The sequence below is a fragment of the Puma concolor genome, chromosome A2 (assembly GCF_028749965.1).
Source record: "Puma concolor isolate L17-30 chromosome A2, mPumCon1.1.hap2, whole genome shotgun sequence".
NCBI classification, from domain to species: Eukaryota; Metazoa; Chordata; class Mammalia; order Carnivora; family Felidae; genus Puma; species Puma concolor.
In genome coordinates, this window is record NC_141668.1 from 150,653,706 (window position 1) to 150,671,899 (window position 18,194).

At 44.1% G+C, this 18,194-nt stretch overlaps 2 protein-coding genes across 48 annotated transcripts in view; one reads left to right on the forward strand and one right to left on the reverse strand.

Moving 5' to 3' along the window:
• The window catches only part of PBRM1 (polybromo 1), a 116,901-nt gene extending 107,170 nt beyond the window's left edge, over positions 1-9,731 (forward strand). For 32 of the 47 annotated variants that reach the window (XM_086697962.1, XM_086697966.1, XM_086697952.1 and 29 more), the window contains 4 exons: positions 2,097-2,252; positions 5,312-5,382; positions 5,493-5,709; positions 6,891-9,731. In XM_086697962.1, the coding sequence (XP_086554088.1) occupies positions 2,097-2,252; positions 5,312-5,382; positions 5,493-5,709; positions 6,891-7,063 (617 nt within the window). In that variant the 3' untranslated portion in view covers positions 7,064-9,731. The remainder of the gene's footprint in view (positions 1-2,096; positions 2,253-5,311; positions 5,383-5,492; positions 5,710-6,890) is intronic. The other 15 variants (XM_086697973.1, XM_086697986.1, XM_086697976.1 and 12 more) reach the window with 1 other exon arrangement.
• A 3,481-nt stretch (positions 9,732-13,212) lies between these two features.
• Positions 13,213-16,876, reverse strand: UQCC5 (ubiquinol-cytochrome c reductase complex assembly factor 5). The gene is made up of 2 exons (XM_025916534.2): positions 16,571-16,876; positions 13,213-13,317 (listed from the first exon to the last, which is right to left on the reverse strand). Exons 1-2 carry the CDS (start codon positions 16,719-16,721, stop codon positions 13,226-13,228), a joined length of 243 nt encoding a protein of 80 aa, XP_025772319.1. The 5' UTR covers positions 16,722-16,876; the 3' UTR covers positions 13,213-13,225.
• Between the last annotated feature and the right edge of the window lie 1,318 nt (positions 16,877-18,194).

An 18,194-nucleotide genomic window follows, 5' to 3' on the forward strand; every position in this document is an offset into this window, starting at 1 on the left:
ATGAATTCAAACAGCTAAAACTATTAAAACACAGCAGCTGCAGCATTTTAGCTCCCTGTTGGGGAATACCATCATAGCGCTCTGAGGGGCAAGGAGTGGGGGGCGGGGGGACCCCTTCACATTATTAAGCATGTGCTGCCCAGATTCCAGGCCATGGGAGTGAAGGGCAAGCAAGCATCCTGTACGGTCACCAGTCTTTGGTCCACAGTGGGAACTTTGCAGCTGACAGGGTGATTTTTCTTGGGTTTACAGATTGCTTAGGGCCTAAGTCTTAGCCTTGTTGCTGTCTGAGACCAGCTTTGCTTACAAGCATTAAAGCTCATTTGAACACATGTGACTGGGATAATAAGTGCCAAAGTACAGTTTAATGAAGACAAGTGTCATGGCTTTCAGTTCTTAATACTTTTCTTCAACCACAGCCCGTGAAGGCTGCGTTCAGATGGGCTTTTGTAATTGAAAGCAAAGCCTCCTAATGTCCTTAAACTCCCACCTATTTACCCATAAGAGCTGGAGCTGGTGGTGTGGTTAAAAGGCAGTTTGGCAGTTTTGTTTAAGATGATGGTATCTGTTCAAAAGTACTTTTTACTCTCTGAACTCTCATTTTAAAAACCATGAAACTCATAATCCTATTTCATGTATAGAGGTACTATTTAGAATTTGCTTTATTGGTGTGTGTGATTTTAAGTTTTTCAGTCAGCTTAGATATGACTAATGAAGCAGGCTGAACCAATCTCAGAATTTTCAGTAATGTTATAGCTTCAAAAGACTAAACTTTTATCAATAGATACCTTTCAATAATCCTTATGGGAAAGTCAAAGAGTAAAGTCCTTAGAATCTGGAGTTTTCCACTGTTTCCCAGGGTCCTCCTACAAAGAGTGTTTTGTAAAAATGAGGTTTGGCACCCGTCCCTCAAGCTTCCCTTCGTGCAGGAAGCTGGGACCAAAGGTGATTGCATTCTGGGGGGAGCCTTATGTTTTGTTTATTGTGATCATTTCAAGTCCCAGAAGAGTTAAGTTGTTTTTCTTGCTCAAAAAAAATGTCGTGTGGCTTTAAAGTTCTTTTGATAGGTGAGTTTTTGACATTTTGAAATTATTTTCTTTCTTTCACTCCTTTTGCCAAAAATACTGGTTTCCTGAAACTCTTCCCTAGCCAGCAGAAAATATTTTGTGTTATGAAGATACGCTTTGAAAATAAAGGAATAAAGGCCTCTGTTCACAGAAAGTCTGTACCTCATTTAAAATGTTCCCTGTTAACTGAAGGTTTATGTGAGGGCATTTGTGAACTTGGAGACAGTAATGACAATTGGCATTTTCTCACATCAGCAGAGCCTGATTCTCCAGCCATTCCTTCTGAGGTCTACGTGCCTGCTACCGAGTGACCTGGGATTAGCTTAGCTTGGCTTGGGAGGGTTTAGGTTTTATCTTTGTTTTACATGTTTAGAGATCTAAAGATGAAACATCATCCATTGTGATGGCTCTTCTCTGTTCCCCAGCTCAAGCCTGAACATGATCCATTTTTACCAAGTAGTGGTGGGGCTAGAAGGGAAGAGGAAGCCTTGAAAGGCTCTTGCCCACTCCCCCCCTCCACCCCCACGCACCCCAAGCTGGAGAACCATGCTTTGTGATCAGGGCTGTGCGCCTCATTTCCCTCCATTCCAGTGTCCCCTCATGTGCACCCATGATAGGCGTAAGAGTGTGGGCAGAGTGGGGTGATGGGGTTTAGTCTGTTGAATTAGAACCGCAGTTGCAGAACTGGTCACTCTGTTTGAACAGCTTGCAATAACATGACCTTGGGAAGGCTGTTACTGGAACTCCTCTTTATTATTATTTAATTAAAAACATGCAACATATTTATCCCAGGGAAGATAACTGCAAATAATAATCTACTAAGTACTAATTCATCCACAAGTGTTGGATTTCATATTTGTAACTTTTTATTTTGTTCATTATTGCAACAAAATAATTGCACTAATTGCTGTTATCTCACACAGTACTAAGGGCGCTTTATTCATTGGTAGTGCATGGGGGGGATTTGTTATTACTTCGCTCATGTTGCATGTTAATGATGCATGTCTGAAATTTGTTGTGTCCTTCAAGGCATGATGGGTGGCTATCCGCCAGGCCTTCCACCTTTGCAGGGCCCAGTTGATGGCCTTGTTAGCATGGGCAGCATGCAGCCACTTCACCCTGGGGGGCCTCCACCCCACCATCTTCCGCCAGGTGTGCCCGGCCTCCCGGGCATCCCACCACCGGGTAAGAACTTCATCCTCCTTCACTCATTAATCTCATCTTCATATTCTCTTTTTTCCTCCCTCAGCCAGTTGTTCCCGGAGGTACCTGCTGCCCACTGTGGCCAGGCCTTTCCTCACTGAGAATCCCAGGGATGTCAGCAGCAGGGCCTGTCCCGTGTATTTGAGCAGGCGGCTCAGCACCTGTGCCCTTGGGCACCTGGCTCCCTAGCAGCAGCAGAGGACACATGGCAGAGACCAGACTCAGCATACCAGGGGGCAGAAGGCATACTCTCATACCACTCAGACAATTTGACGTGTGCTCAGAAAACCGAATACAGCCTAGGAAGGTCATGCCCTCTTTATCAGTGAATGATACATGGATGATCAGTGAACGATATCCCAAATGGCTAGTTCTGAGTCACATAGGAAAGCACTTTGGGTCCTGAGGGTACTTCTTCCTCTGATTCAGTTCTTCTCTCACAAGGTCTTCTGTATGGAACCCCTGCTCCATCTCCTGCTTCTCAAATAGCCCTTCTAAGGGGATTGCAGAGTCACTGATCACGGTGAATAAATCCTTCAGCCAATCATTCTAGGAACAAAAAGGAGGGAGGGAACGAATTTGCAATGAACACGTTTTCTGTATATGAGTCCCCTAAGAAGTATGACATAAGACCTTAAAGAGCAGCATAGCCCTCCCATACTAACTGTGGACACTGGTTTATCTGTCAGCAGAAGCTCAGAATTGATTTCATGTAGAAGCATATAAATGGAGTTCAGAACTAGCTACAGATTTACTTTGTAAATAGTAAGTTGAAATATTACTTTATTGCGAAAGGAAGATCGCAGGTTCCCATATTGATTGCCATCAAATGCCAAAGAACTGACCTTTAGCTGTAATCTAGTTGGAGGGAATGTGACCTGAAGATAACTTAGAAGAGCATTGGGGCCATTATCCAAAATACCAGCTAAAGGCCTGGCCCAGGTGACAAAATGTAGAAATGTTAGACTTGCCTCCAGCAGTGTTGGGTTATACAGAGTTCCAGAAGTGCTTCAGAGGTACACCCAGCAGTGGGCAGGGTGAGTGAACCTGGTGGCTTGGCCTAGAGCCTCCAGCCACACTCTTATGAGTATTGCTTAGAGAATGGCCATAACTCCACACAAGTGTTTGATTCAGATATACCCGAAGAGGAAATGTTTATGGCAGTGGGTACTTCATTTTAGAAGTAGTGGCCTGTGTGGAAGTTACTCTTGCAGCAAAAGTCAGTCATAAGATGGGTGTGCCCCTGTGGCAAGTAGAATTGGCCTTAATTCTGTACCTTCTCACCTTGACTTAGGGTACCCTATCTGACTGACTCAGACCAGGTTGGAGTTGACTTCTGGGTGCATTTGGTACTCAGTGGGAGCCACATCTGAGGCCAGTACCCTCTAAGTAGCAGATACCTTTTGGTGGGTGTTGAGCACAGCTGTGTCCCTTTCCCCACTTCTTCGGGTGTTTAAAGTGCATTTGAAGGAAGCACACACTTACCTTTTAGTTGGGGAGACAGGGAAGAACTCTTAGTGCCCACACACACGCACGCACACACCTGCTTGGGCTTGGAGGAGAGGAGGACTCTGGGAGCTCCTCTGCTGACTCAGCCCATGCTCTCACTGGCTGCCCCTTTGCATGGCATTTGAAAACAGGAAGCAGAGGGGATTGCTGAGTTGTCTGTGCTCCCCTGCGGAAAAGGAGAAAGGCAGCTCAGGGAGGCCCCTCATGTTGTGGGATCTGAGGAGGGTGAGTGTCCCGGAGGGGGGCGGTGCACAGGGGTTAGTATGTTGGAGCAGCAGCTTACCCACCACAGCCTCTTAACCCAGTCACAAATAATCATCAGGATTCTGCTGTGGTGATCTGGAATATAAAAATCCCCACTTTGTAAACAGAAAGCTTATTTGTACTACCACATTCTCTTTAACAAATGTCTAATACTTCCTGAAGTGGCATTTAGCAATTCAGAACCTTAGAATAGTGTACTGGTGCTGCCTGGCCAAAATAGCAACATTTTGAATCTAGAAAATCTAGTATGTGAGGTGAGCTCCTTTTGACCCTTCTTTGCAGCCAGCAGGATTTGTTTAAAAGTTTAAACAGGGGTTTGTTTGACTGTAGTTTGTTAGTTTTTAACAAACTGGAACCCTTCCTTATTTCAATGTTTTATGAGAATAATAAATGGACAGTCCTGAGATGAAAACAGCCCCAGACACAAAAGTTAGGACATCTCACCTTTATCAGCTAGTACCTGTGGGACAGAAGTTGCTTGTGAGGCATCATCACTGGGAAGTTTATAAACTTACAGAGTACAAATGTAGAAAGAGTACAAAGTTTATAAACATACAGAGTGCAAATGTAGTAAGACCACGAAATCTTTTCTCTTTCCCTTTGTCATTTTTGCATTTGAAGTGATAGCAACGAGGCTGATTTACTTCCAGATGATCCTTTTCCAAGTACTGCTCTACCAGATGGAAGTGACCTGTCTGCCAGTATTAGTGACTCCAGTTAGAACCAGGGGTGCTGGGGGCCTGTGAGTGGACCGCAAGGATGTGCCTCCAGCCACCACAGAGCTCATTTAACCGTGCGCTTGCACAGCCTCTCCCCTGTGTCCCTGCTGTCCTAGCACACTGCCTGCTGCTGAGCCTGACTGCAGCACCATCACTGCCAAAATGAAACTTGGGCTCCAGTTTCAGGAAAATGTGTTGTCAGAAGAAAAACACCTTGAAAATAGAGGTGTATTCTGACTATAGTTTACCTAGGGAAATACTAGAATTTTATGCAGGGTTCAAATCATTTCTAAGCCATGAATAATTAATGTACATCTGACAAGTTATACTACCTTTGTACTTAAAATAGCTAGAAAACCAAAGAATGTGAACTTTCTATTTGAATTCCGCATCCTGTTCTGGGGGCTTAGGGTTCTTATCCACAAAGATTCAAGGGCAGAGGTCCATAGGTTTGCATTATAAATGGCATCATTTCTTATCAGGCAGTAGTTTTTCAGTAGCCATCTCAACTCAGAACCTCTAACTGTGCCATTGCGTTCTGAATTATAGGTGTGATGAACCAAGGAGTGGCCCCTATGGTAGGGACTCCAGCGCCAGGCGGAAGTCCATACGGACAGCAGGTGAGCCTCCCAGCTGGATTTTCTAGGACTTGACAGAATTCAGGTTATCCTCTTTCTCAGAGCATGTGCCAAGTATTTTTTCCCTCACCATGTTCCCTGTGCTCTTTCAGGTGGGAGTTTTGGGGCCTCCAGGGCAGCAGGCACCACCTCCGTATCCTGGCCCACATCCAGCCGGCCCCCCTGTCATACAGCAGCCAACAACGCCCATGTTTGTGGCTCCCCCACCGAAGACACAAAGGCTTCTCCACTCAGAGGCCTACCTGAAATACATTGAAGGACTCAGTGCTGAGTCCAACAGCATTAGCAAGTGGGACCAAACCCTGGCAGGTAAGGAGAGTCCTTCTCAACAAGCCTTTGTGAAAGCCGTGCATCGTCAAAGTCCTCTCACTGTGATTGGCGTGTTATGCCATGGGGTAGAGATCCACTTCTCGTATATAAGTAAAATAAATTTTATCTTGAACATCACACACCGAAGATGGTGGGGGTTTTTTGCTCAATTTCTAGACTTTGTTTTGTCATAAGCATCACTGCTGTCTTTTTAAGTATATTCTGAATTTTTTCACCAGTTTTTCAGGCATTTGAGCATCAGCACAGATGCACTTGGGTAAATTAAAAATTAACTTCAGTTCAGTTTTAAAAAAGAAAAGAATATTGGAAAACATGTTTCAGATAACCTGTTGAGTCTTTATTTAGCTCAGAGAACTTCCTGAGTGGGTTTTCAGTACCCACTAAAATAACGTGCCTGGCTTCTGGGAAGAAATGTGGAAGTTCCTACTCATTCTTCATTTCTAAACCTAATTTGATTTCTTTCAGAAGTATGTTTTCCCTTTCCTCACATTTACCTTTTTAGGAATTTTTGTTAACACTAAAGAAATTGATTATCAGGACTGCCTACAACAAAATAGTAGTGATCAGATCTTTTAGGTGTTTGTGCAACTCTTGTGTTCCCTTTTAGAGAATTATGTTATATGTGCAGCTCTTTTGTGAAGTCATTATTATAAATTAGATAATTTCTAAAATACATAGCATAAACTAAGACATCCTTAGCTAGGTAGTCTCATACCTAAGCACGTGGTTTTCTAAAAACCAAGATGCCTAATAAAATAATAGGCATTTGCTTGGAAATACACTGCAGGGTTAAAATTCATAATATTTAATAAATAATAAGTGTTAGGGGTACCTGGGTGACGCAGCTGGTTAAGCATCCAACTCCTGGTTTCCATCCAGGCCACAGTCTCACAGTTAGTTCGTGGGTTCAGGCCCTGTGCTGGGCTCTGCGCTGACAATACAGAGCCGGCCTGGGATTCTTTCTCTCTGAGCCTCCCCCATTGGAGCATGCGTGCACCTCAAAATAAATATACTTTAAACTTTAAAAAAATCTTTAAAAAATATTAAATGTTACATGCTTTAGTAAATCTGTCAGGCCTTAGGACTGAGGGGGAATTGTTACCTACTTATATTTTTCCTTATTCCTACTTATATTTCCCCGTGTGTATTTTAATTTTCAGCTCGAAGACGCGATGTCCATTTGTCAAAAGAACAGGAGAGCCGCCTGCCCTCTCACTGGCTGAAAAGTAAAGGGGCCCATACCACCATGGCAGATGCCCTCTGGCGCCTTCGGGATTTGATGCTCCGAGATACCCTCAACATTCGCCAAGCATACAATCTAGAAAATCTTTAATCACGTCAATTACGTTTCTTTTATAGAAGCATAAAAAGTTTTGTGGAACAGTAGCCATTTTAGTTACTGGGGGCGGGAGGGGAGGAACAAAGGATGATAATTTTTATTGCATTTTACTGTACATCACAAGGCCATTTTTATATAAGGACACTTTTAATAAGCTATTTCAATTTGTTTTTGTTATATTCAGTTGATTTTATCAAATACACAGAGATTTTTTTGCATATGTTTCCTTCGTTTAAAACCAGTTTCATAATTGGTTGTATATGTAGACTTGGAGTTTTATCTTTTTACTTGTTGCCATGGAACTGAAACCATCAAAGGTTTTTGTCTTGGCTTGGGGTTTTTGATTTTGGTTTTTGGTTTTGTTTTTTAAAAAAGAACAAACAAAATGAAAAAAAAATACATAAACACACACACACACACACACGCACCCATGAGAGTTTACAGATTAAGTTGACAATGAAATGTGAAGTTGGTCCTAGTTTACATCTTACAGAGGGGAGTGCACTGATGTCTGCTTCATGTGCCTCAGTATCTCAAGTCACTTTAGCAGAAGTGAAGGGTTGTTTTTAGGTTCTAGGTTTTTGGCAGACATGGCACATTTGCTCTATGGACTCAGAGGCTTGCTCCAGAAATCTGAAGTCAGTGCTGTGCATCCTTCTGCAGCTGGTACATTGCCCAGACACCTGCGGGGCAGAGCACTGTTTCTTGTGCTGTTGGTCATATATGGTGTCAGTTATTTTTGCAGAACATGTGCACAACCCTGAACTGTATTTAGTCTTGGCAGGTAAGTTTAAGGGTACTTTTGATCTATTTATAATGAATTCACAGTTTAATCCTATACTTCTTAGATTTAAAATTTTAAATCTCTTACATTGAAAAAATTGAAGTTTACCTTGAAGAAAGCATTGAGGTGTGCATGGAGGTGATTTATTTTTCAAACCTAACACCTAACCCAGCATAGGGAAGGGAGTGTATATGAGCTGTGTCAGAAGCATAATTGTAAAAGAGTAGATTGTCTACATATGCAAATATGTTTTCTTACCTTTATTTCCTCATCAGTTGTGGCATTTTTTTCCTTCTGACTTTCAGCACTGCAATTCTCAACCAGAAATTTAAGGCTTTCTAGAATGTTTTTTTAAATTTAGCTTGTGCTTTTGAATTTCAGGAGAAAATAATTATAATTTAAGAAAATACTAAAAAAGACCATTACGGATCCCAGACACTTGGGCTTGACCCTGTCTCTCTTAGGTGACCCTAGAAGAAATATTTGCAGGTAGTGTATGATGCTCAGACAGGTAGAAAGCATCAAACCTGGAACAGTATTTCACTCCACGGTTTTGAAACCTGCTTTTTTGTAACAAGATGGTTGCCATGTTGGTGGAGCTTCCCTTACTGTTTGTAAATGGAGAGAGTGACCCTCACAGGATACTTTCTTCTTTTAATCTGGTATAAATCAATACCTGGATATTTAATTGCCATTCTTACTAAATCATGAGGACAAAAAGAGTGTAGAATGGAAGAAAAGCCTCTTGTATCTAGGTACTTTAAATACAGGAGGCCCTTGTAACTTAATTGCGTATAGTCAACCACTGGATCTCAGTTTGCATCAAGTATTTTAAATAATTCTGACTTTTAAAAAATGTATTGCAGTAGTATGTCAGTACCTTATTGTTAAACTGAATCAGATAAAGAAATCTTCAGTTTCCTAGTTATTTGGGCCATTGAATCATCATGGACTGTATAATACAATCAGATTATTTTATTTCTAGACATTCTTGAATTACACCAAAGAACCTGAAATCTAATTTTGGTTAAGTTATTTATTTATTTCATTCACCCATTTTATTTCCCCTTTTAAGGTCTGGATGAGACTTCTTTGGGAAGCCTCTACAAACTCTTCACTGTGGGCTAGGGTGGGGCATTAGAAGCCAGGGCACTCCTCCTCCCGGCTCCTTCCCAGTGTCTAGAGGTGCTGTAGAAACCATAGATCCAGCCAGGGGCTTCCCGAAGGCAGTGCAGAGCCGGGCCAGGGGGCCGGTAGGCAGGCCCTAATTAAGTTTAAAAAAAAAAAAATCTATGTATTTATTTTAGAATCATGTCTTTCTGTATATTAACTTGGAGAATATCAGTTAATATTTAGGATATAAGATTTGAGGTCAACCATCTTCCAAAAAAGATAAGCCAAAAAAAAAAAAAAAAAGTCCTGACTTAAAAAAGTACAAGTAAACTATATACATCTTTTTTTTTTTTTTCCCCAATGAATTTTAGGAACTAGTGATATGGCTTAGAAAGTATAATGGCCTAAATGTTTTCAAAATGTAAGTTCATATGGAAAAGAGTTTTGTTTATATGGGGGAAAAACCTGTTGGTTTAAAATAGTAGGTCAGCCAACTGATTTAAAAGGCGCTGAATTGCCTTGTTTTGAACCCCCCTTCTCTTCCTATGAGGAAGCACTGAAAGGGGATGCTTCCCTGTGTGAAATCTCAAACTGGTGTTGTTGACTTTTGAGCTTGAACATTTTCAGACCTAATTAAAACTTGGTTTATTCTAATTTCTGTATCAAAGGAGGTTTAAGTGGGAACTAGTCTTATAACATGTATGTATCATATGTTTGTTCATTTAAAGCTTTTTAATCCAAATAAAAATGGAGTTTGCAAAGTGATTTGGATTAACCAGGTTTGGTTGTTCTGTTAAAGCTTGTGTCAGATGTAAGTGTCAAGCAGATTTAATTGCTGCAAGTCTAGATTTTATGCTGACAGGGACACAGCTGCCAATTTAAGGGAACAAAGCTCCTCAGGTAGAGGCACAAGTCAGTGACCAGACCCTGGTTCAGGGCTTAGGCTGCATTAACACAAGCTGAATGTAGTCACACTGCAGCTTGACATGCCCCACGCCAAGCGTCTCAGGCAGTCAGTCAAGGAATTCCTGACATGTCCTCACCATGGGTGGAAATACAGGTCGAGGTTTAAATTGTAGAGTTACTGATGGTGGAAGTCAGGAAAGCGTGTCTTATATCATAAAGCAGTGTAAGCCATTTGAAATAGCTGCCTGTGGCCAGAAGAGACCAGTGGCCCAGTTGTGTCTTTACATATCCTTGTAATACAGCTCTTAAAGACATGACCACACTTTTAATAGAAAGTGTTGGTAAAATCAACCGTTTTCCTCTAATATCACTTTGCAAATCCCTGTGGCTCTGTTCTCCTAAATGTTTGGGGCTGTACTGCATCTATGCTCATGGGCATATTTTGAATGATCATTGATACGTAGTCAGACATTTCCTGCTGAACACCATGAGCAAACAAGTACTGTTACTGTGTTCCTTTTTAGCTTGGAAGTGTGCTAGGTCAGCTGAATGAATGTTCAGAACTGAGCAAATTAATAGACTATTTCTGTCCCCACAATAGACATAGTATTCACTTCTTGTGGGTTGCACATAAATGTGGCAAGAAATTCTAAATTTAATGCACATGTGTAAAGACTGAGAGCTGACACTGTACTTTTTTTTTTTTTTTTAACGTTTTATTTTGAGAGAGAGACAGAGTACAAGCAGGGGAGGGGCAGAGAGAGAGAGGGAGTCACAGAATCTGAAGCAGGCTCCAGGCTCCGAGCTGTCAGCACAGAGCCCGATGCAGGGCTCAAACTCACGAACTGTGAGATCATGACCTGAGCCGAAGTCAGACGCTTAACTGAGAGAGCCACCCAGGCGCCCCTGTATGGCTTTGTCTAGGAGAGGAATTGCTTTGGAAAACACCATGGTCCAAATGTGTTTTGTTGTTGTTGTTTTTTAAGAGAAGTAACTTGGGGTGAAAAAATCAGACTTACAAAAAGAAAGGAAGAGAGATTAATGTGCTTAAGTTATAACATCTTAGATTTAGGCAAGACTTCCAGAATAAAACCCTTTAGACAAAGATAGCTCCCCTTTATGATTTACTATGTGCCTAACTTAAGTACTGTCCCTATCAGTTCAGATGAATAAGTGAAGCTCCAAAGCCACGTTCTTTACCCAACACCACACCGGATGTAGATTTCAAGCAACAAATGCTAGTTCCATTTTTGTCATTCTAGAAGTATTATGGTTTTTAAAATTTGAGTTATTAAATTTTTTGCCTTGTACTTCACACTAGGGGGCACAGCAGTTCTGTAATCAGCATATAAGAGCATTGCTCTTCACATTATTTAAGTTCCCTTAGCAGTTCCAGTGTGTGAGAAGTAGGGTAGAGTCATATTGTATAGTAGGAGACTTAAAATTTTTTTGAGGTGAAGCTTAAAAGCTTTCACTTAGGTTAACAAAGATTAGTTCTTTGTAGCATCCAAACAACATACTCTGAGAGTATCTTCAATTTAATCCAACAGATGCTTAGCTAGTCTCCTTGCCTGGAAATGAGACATTTCTTATCATCTTCAAAGTTCTGTTGTCCATCAGTAAATCAGAACTCTGATATATATTTTAAAAAGAAGAACAAAGAAAATGCTAAGGAAGGTTAACATGAATTTGCAGCTGTGATTCTTTCTGGGGTGCAGGCAGGGGGGCGGGCCAGGGAAGGAGCCCACAGCAGACACAGAAGTTAGCTGACAGTTTTATGGGCAGTTGTAAAAGGTGTGTAAATTACAGATTCTCTCTAGATTACCAATACTAAACTTCTAGAACTGGGGTGGGGTATGGAATAAGGCCATAAAATTGAGAGAATCCTACTACAATTTAATTCCTCATACTGCAGTCTAATCACTAAAATGCCTATAAGGTCAGGTTCACCAGGAACTCTCTAGGTGACACTGCACAGAAGAACCTCCTTCCTCTCCCCAGTGCTGTGGGGTCATCACTGGTCTTTACGCTTAAGCCATCGCTGAGCAGTGACCCTGAGCTGCAGCTGGTGTGGATAGTGCTTTAAGGAGATCGGAGTAGTCAGTGGGTCTTTATACTGAATTGGTTCTAACATAAATGGACTAATTTAAATTAGAAAAACGGGAAGAGATGTTTGTGACAGAGATTATTGAGAATACACTGTGGCCTTAAGCATCTGCTTCTATATATTCATGAGCAGTCATTAGAAACTATTTTGAAACTTAGTCTTCTTTAATACAGATATGTTCTTGTTTGAATAGATGTTGGATGTAGTTACCAAGCAGGGATTAAAAGGGAAAAAATGGATACAGCTTCTGCTTCTTACCAGCTGACCCAAACTTACTCTGGGTCAAATTACAAAATCTCTCCTCTGAGCCTCCGATTCAGATGAAGTCTGTGGTTACTTTATGGTTGCTTTGCAGTGTGAAGGTTCACTTTCTCAGGGAAGAAGTATTGTCTTTATCTTTAGCAGCTGGATGGAAGCACATCTTCATCACAGAGGGGTGGGAAGCCTGTCCCCTCTGGAGTCCTTATGGAGGTCCAGCCCTTGTATATTAGTGGGGACAGGCAAGGGGAGGGGTTATTTCTGTTCATAAGAGCACCTGACATGAGTAATGTGTGGTCAGGAATTCCCACCACCCTAGCAAATGTTGACAGATTGGTAGCTGGCAGGAATGTAATCTGCAAAATTATCTTGGTTTAAATAATCTTGCAATAGAGATCTTTTATCTCTATGTTTAAATCTAAATTCTGCAAACAAGTAATTATTTGTGGCCTAAAACAAGACTTCACAAATAATTCAGACTGAGACTGCACTAAAAAGCATCCTTGAATTTTGTTTTGTTTTGTTTTGTTTTTGATCCTTGAATTGTTTAAGAAATATTTTCATGGAGGGACGCCTGGGTGACTCAGTTAAGCTTCTGACTTCGGCTCTGGTCATGATCTCACAGTTGGTGGGTTCAAGCCCCTCGTTGGGCTCTGTGCTGACAGCTCAGAGCCTGGAACTTCCTTCAGATTCTGTGTCTTCCCCTCTCTGCCCCTCCGCCATTCTTGGGCATTCTCTCTCTCTCTCTCTCTCTCTCATAAACATTAATTTTTTTTTTTTTTTAGTATTTTCATCGAATGGATTTAATGGGCAAGAGTGTTTCAGGAGGAAAGTATTTTCCATAAGTGCCATCCAACAGTGACTTGGGAAGTATTCAAGCAGAGACAGGAAAACTATAAAAATTCTTTGTAAAGGCAGTTCTGGGAAGAACAAGAGATCTGAAAAGTACATTTTCAAAGGAATTGAAACCAGTAGTAAAATTTCATGTTCACTTTATTGACGGCTGAAGTTCAGTCTCCGATGCATTTTCCAGCCTTCTCTGATACTGTCGTTCTGAGGCTTTTCTACGGTAGACATCATCTGTGTCAAATAAAAATTTCACTTAGATTTTTAAGAAACAGGAATTAAAAGTACTCAGATCTGACTAATTTAACCAGTGGTCTAGAGCTCTCAAGCTCTTTCTGAATCTCACTGTTTAACTCAATGCCAAAATAAACCTCATTTAAAACAAAACTTGAGTTAGATGAGGACTATGTTAATGCAGTTCTGGACTTCAATAGCATGGTAAGAGTGTCTTCAAAGACAGGATCCTGTCCTGGCATACCTCTTAGCAATGTTTTTTAAGACTTTCCTCACTTCCTCCCCTGCCCGCCCACCTCCCCCTCCCCCCCCCGCCCCCCCGCAAAAATGTCTTTCTCTGAAATCATCCTTAACTGAAGTGCCTCAAAGGCACGTCTTGCCCTGCAGCTCTCTGCTACTCCCTCACCTACACCAGGAACTCAGGGTGGGGAGGTGAGGTGAGTTCCCTTGTTCTCAGCAGCTGCCCTTTGACACTGCAGATTCTTCACCCTCTTCCTTTGGGGCTTACGCCATTTGCCACAATGGGCACCTGGCTCTCTCATGGGCACCTGGCTCCACCACTCCCCTTCAGTCACTGAAAATGCTGGCATCTAGCTCAGGCTCCTTGACCTCCCTGTGTGATCTTCCAGGCAACACCACCTGCCATGGGGATGAAGCACTAGCCCCTTCACCTCCCTGACTTCTCTGGCCACCTTCTGCCACCTACTTGCGGTGTTCTCTGAAGTATTCATCCTGCTCTGACCACAACCTCTACCACCTTTCTAGCCATTCCATCCTTGAACCTCTATCAACTTCTTCCCCAGGCCCTTGGCCCCTGAATACCTCCTCAGCCCCCTCTTGTTCTCTCTTCCTGCCCAAACCAGCTGCAGTCCCTGCTTAATAACTTCTTGACCCATCTTCAAAACCCAACTATAGATTAATCCAATTGCCTTCCTCCTGCATGCCTCACTCTGCTTTGTGGTGTAGGGCCAACTTACGCATTTAACTGGGTCCACTTGTGATGCCTGACAATCCTGTTTCCTCAGTCATGACCCTGACCCTTCTTCACTTACCCCCAGAAGGCCATGGACTCTTCTTCACACAGCTAAGTCATCAGTAAAGAATTCTTCCAGCTAACTTCCAAGGGCTGCTCTCATGCCTCTGTTCTGATCCCAAGCTCTCCCACCTTCTCAAAAGCCAGGTATGTGTAGCCTGTCTCCACCCCCCTTTCCTGACCCGAATCTCTGTATCTTCAGGTCTCTCCTGGTGGGGGAGGGGAGGATGACCCCCACACACACACCCCACCCCACCCATTCACAGAGTCAGATTCCTGAGCCTCTGGGTTTCCTCCTTGCCTCTCTGGCTACTTCTAGTCATCCTTAAAATGTTGGATTTGCCTCTGACTTTCATTCCAATCTGGTTTCAAATGACCCATAAACCCAGACCCATGAGACAGATCTGCCTGCTGAGCTTCAGATCTATAGAACTATCTCCACCTTGGCACGTCCAAAAACCCAAAAACGGAATCTGGACTGCCCCGCCAGTGTCCCCTCCCTAACCCCACCCCTGCCGCGGCTGTCCTACCAGAAGCCTCCACCACTCATCTCCTGAGTCGACTCAGTCACAAGGCCCTGTCAGCACCATCTCCTGAGTGTCTCTCAACTCCACTCTTGGGCCCCATCTACACCCACCCGACCAGGCTATCATCTCAGGCCTGAACAACCAACAGCCTGTGTTCTTGCCTCCTCTCCACAAGAACCCACTCTCTCGTTAATCCTCCGCAGCTTAAAACCTGCAATCCTTTGGGTACGTTCTTGGTTCTCCAGTGCTTCTGGACACATCCGCCCAGGCACATTTCTAACCACTTCATCCCTCACTCCACTCACCTTCAGGCCCTCAAACAGTAATCTTTCACACCATGGCACTAGCGTCAGACTTTCACCTCCACAAACGTTCCCCTCATCTGGCTGACCTACTCAGTCAATCTTCAGGTCCCACCTGGCATGGTAACTCCTGGAAGCCTTCCCTGCACCATGTGATCCAGCTGAGGTCTCCACACTCCCCCAAGACTGTCATTGCCCCCTGCCACTGTCCCCTCAGTATTGACCACACTTAATAGTAACAGTCTTTATGATGGGTCTCTGCCATTAGAGCTCTTCTGAAGGAGGGGACATTGCCTTGTTCCTTACATACTCTCATGGGTGTGTATTAAATACTGATGAATAGATGAACAAAAGGTAAGTATCTTTAGGAAGCGCTAATGTAACAGTGTTTTTAAAATAAGGGTTGGCCCAGCACCTGGATGGCTGGGTAGGTGGAACATTGATCTCAGGGTTGCAGGTTCGTGGAGACCCACGTTGGGGCTAGAGATTGCTTAAAAATCTTTAATTTTTTTTTTTTTTTTTTTTTTTAAATAGGGGCGCCTGGGTGGTTCAGTCGGTTAAGCATCTGACTTTGGCTCAGGTCACGATCTCCCGTTTGGTGGGTTTGTGCCCCACATCAAGCTCTCTGTTCTCAGGGCAGAGCCCCCTTAAGATGCTCTGTCTCCCTCTCTCTCTGCCCCTCCCTCACTCTGGCACCTGCTCTCTCTCAAAAATAAACAAACACAAAAAAAATTGTTTTTAAACGAGGGTTGGTAATTCGCAAGTGATAACGTGTTTCTGGAGAGGAATAAAGCAGAAATGGCCAAGGGGGTGGGAAAGTTCTTCCACAAGGGTAACTAGCGCTAAGGCTTGGCAAAGCAATGCCAGGCATTCTTTTCACAGGCATTCTTTGCTGGGCCCTGGTGTCAGTGACTCTGCCCCGCAAAGACTGTGGCAATCCTCTAGGCCAAGGCGGACCAGCTCCCTCCAGGGTTTGGACTGAAGAATCCAGAGAGGGCTGACCAATTAGCAGGTGTTTCCATGAATCTTCAGGGTCGCACTCGCTTCTACAGTGCTGTGAGCAAGTGTGTTCCTTAGGACCAAATGTCACCGGCGGGCAGGGACGAAGGGGCTGGCTTGAGAGGAGGGTGTTCCGCGTGGAGTCACGTGCTCTCCCCTCAAAGTGCAGGGAAGGTCTCAAGGTTGGACACCAAAGTGCTTCTGTCGCCCCGCTTACAAGAGAGCCCGGGGCCGCGAATGTAACCGTACTTGCCCTTCTGACCACGGTAAAGGCAGCTCAGCGCTCAGAGTGGAATGAGCAGTCTGCAACCTGACTGTCCCCCAGGGAAACGGGTCCCTTGCCGCCTCCTGCCTTCCTGAAATGAAACGGACGCTGCTGCACCCCCACTTACAGAAGGTCTCCTGGCCCACGCGCAGTTTAATCATGATCCACTCCATCGTTCCTCCCAGGACAAAAAAGAAGGGCAGGAACCTGTAAACGCCGAGTCGCTGCTTCCCGGGCACCCGCTGCAGGATCCGCTTCACCTGGGCCCTGGAAAACATGCCCGACCCAGGTCGTGGACAGGGGTTCAACGGAACCAGGAGCGACGAGAGCTGCCCCAGCTCCTGGACTGGAGCTCCCTGCTGAAGACGAGTCCTGCGGCTGGCCTGCGCCACCTCCAGGCAGCCGCGGAGCTGAAGGAGCTGAGCTCGGACACCCGGACCCAGAGACTGGGCGGCTCCACCAATCAGAGTGCGGTGGGGCGCGAGGACCCGCCAATCCGATTGCGGCAGAGTGCGCGTGCTCCTTAAGGTGGAGCCCAGCCTGAGGGAGCTGGCGCAGGCGCCTGGGCTCTGGAGGCGGGGTGGCCCAAGGGGGCGGGGCCTCCCACGTGGCGTCCACCCGGCTCCGCCCCAGCCTCCCCAGGGCAAGCCAGTGCTCGGAGTTGGCGGCGGCACCCTCTACTTTGCCACCGCCATCTTTTTTCTTAAAGTCCTGATAGAAGTGACGGCCCTCTCTGATGGGCTAAACGTATACCGCATTGTACTATAGAGTGCAATTATGCAATTCTTTGCATTTATTTCGGGGTTGCGACTGGTGACAAGAATTCTAAAAATAACAGAATTTGATGTGCATTGTTGAAAGCTGAACTTTATCACAACAAAAGTCCAAGTAATCACCTTGTGACAAACAACCCTGAAATTAATCAAAGCCATCCTGTATCCGGGGCACTTACCGTTATACAGGGACGTGTAGGTGCTTTTTATGCATCATCTCCTTATTCACAATAATCACAGAAAAGCAGAGTGGCTCAGAAGCATGGGCTTTGTCAAACCACATCCCTTGCTCCACAAAATGGGACCCTTTCTCTGAAACTGGGTGGATTTAGAGGTAAAACAAACAAAGCACTTACCACAATGCCTGGAGCATAGTAGCTGATCGATTATCATTAGTTAAAACAGGATGATGATGATGGCGATAACGATTTATTGAGTGCCAGTTCTTTACATGCACTCTAAATCCTAGGGAAACTCGCCTCTATTTGCATCTTCTCCTTTTATAGATGGGAAACTGAGAAGTTAAAAGCTTGAGCCAGGTAGTAGCAGAGCTCAGACTCCAGAGCCTTCACTCTTGCTAAGTCACTAAGTCTCCATGCTTTGTTGTAAACAGCTGTCACTTTATTACCTAAGGCTAAAAACACAACTGGGTCCTTATCTTTGGGAAGGGAGAGAACTATTACACAAACTAAAAAAAAATGAAAACTTAGTGAAAAAGTCTGGTGACGTGAACACAAAGTATACACAAATAGGCTGGAGAAGAGGGACAGAGCAAGCAGGGCCCCTGGCAAGGGTCACAGAGCCAAGCTGAGCAGCCAGGCCAGTGCTGCTACCTGGATAACCTGCCTTCTCCAGCTTCCCGCCCACACTGGCTTGGCACTCACTCCATTTCTTTTTTTTTTCAAAGTTTATTTATTTTGGGGACAGAGAGAGACAGAGCATGAACGGGGGAGGGGCAGAGAGAGGGAGACACAGAAT

Bases quoted from the DNA above. Each gene is read 5' to 3' on its own strand.
- UQCC5 (XM_025916534.2), bottom strand. From the start codon at position 16,721: ATGTTTTCCAGGGCCCAGGTGAAGCGGATCCTGCAGCGGGTGCCCGGG. The intron at 13,318-16,570 runs GTAAGTGGGGGT...TATTTGACACAG, and splicing joins CGTGGGCCAGGAGACCTTCT to ATGATGTCTACCGTAGAAAA.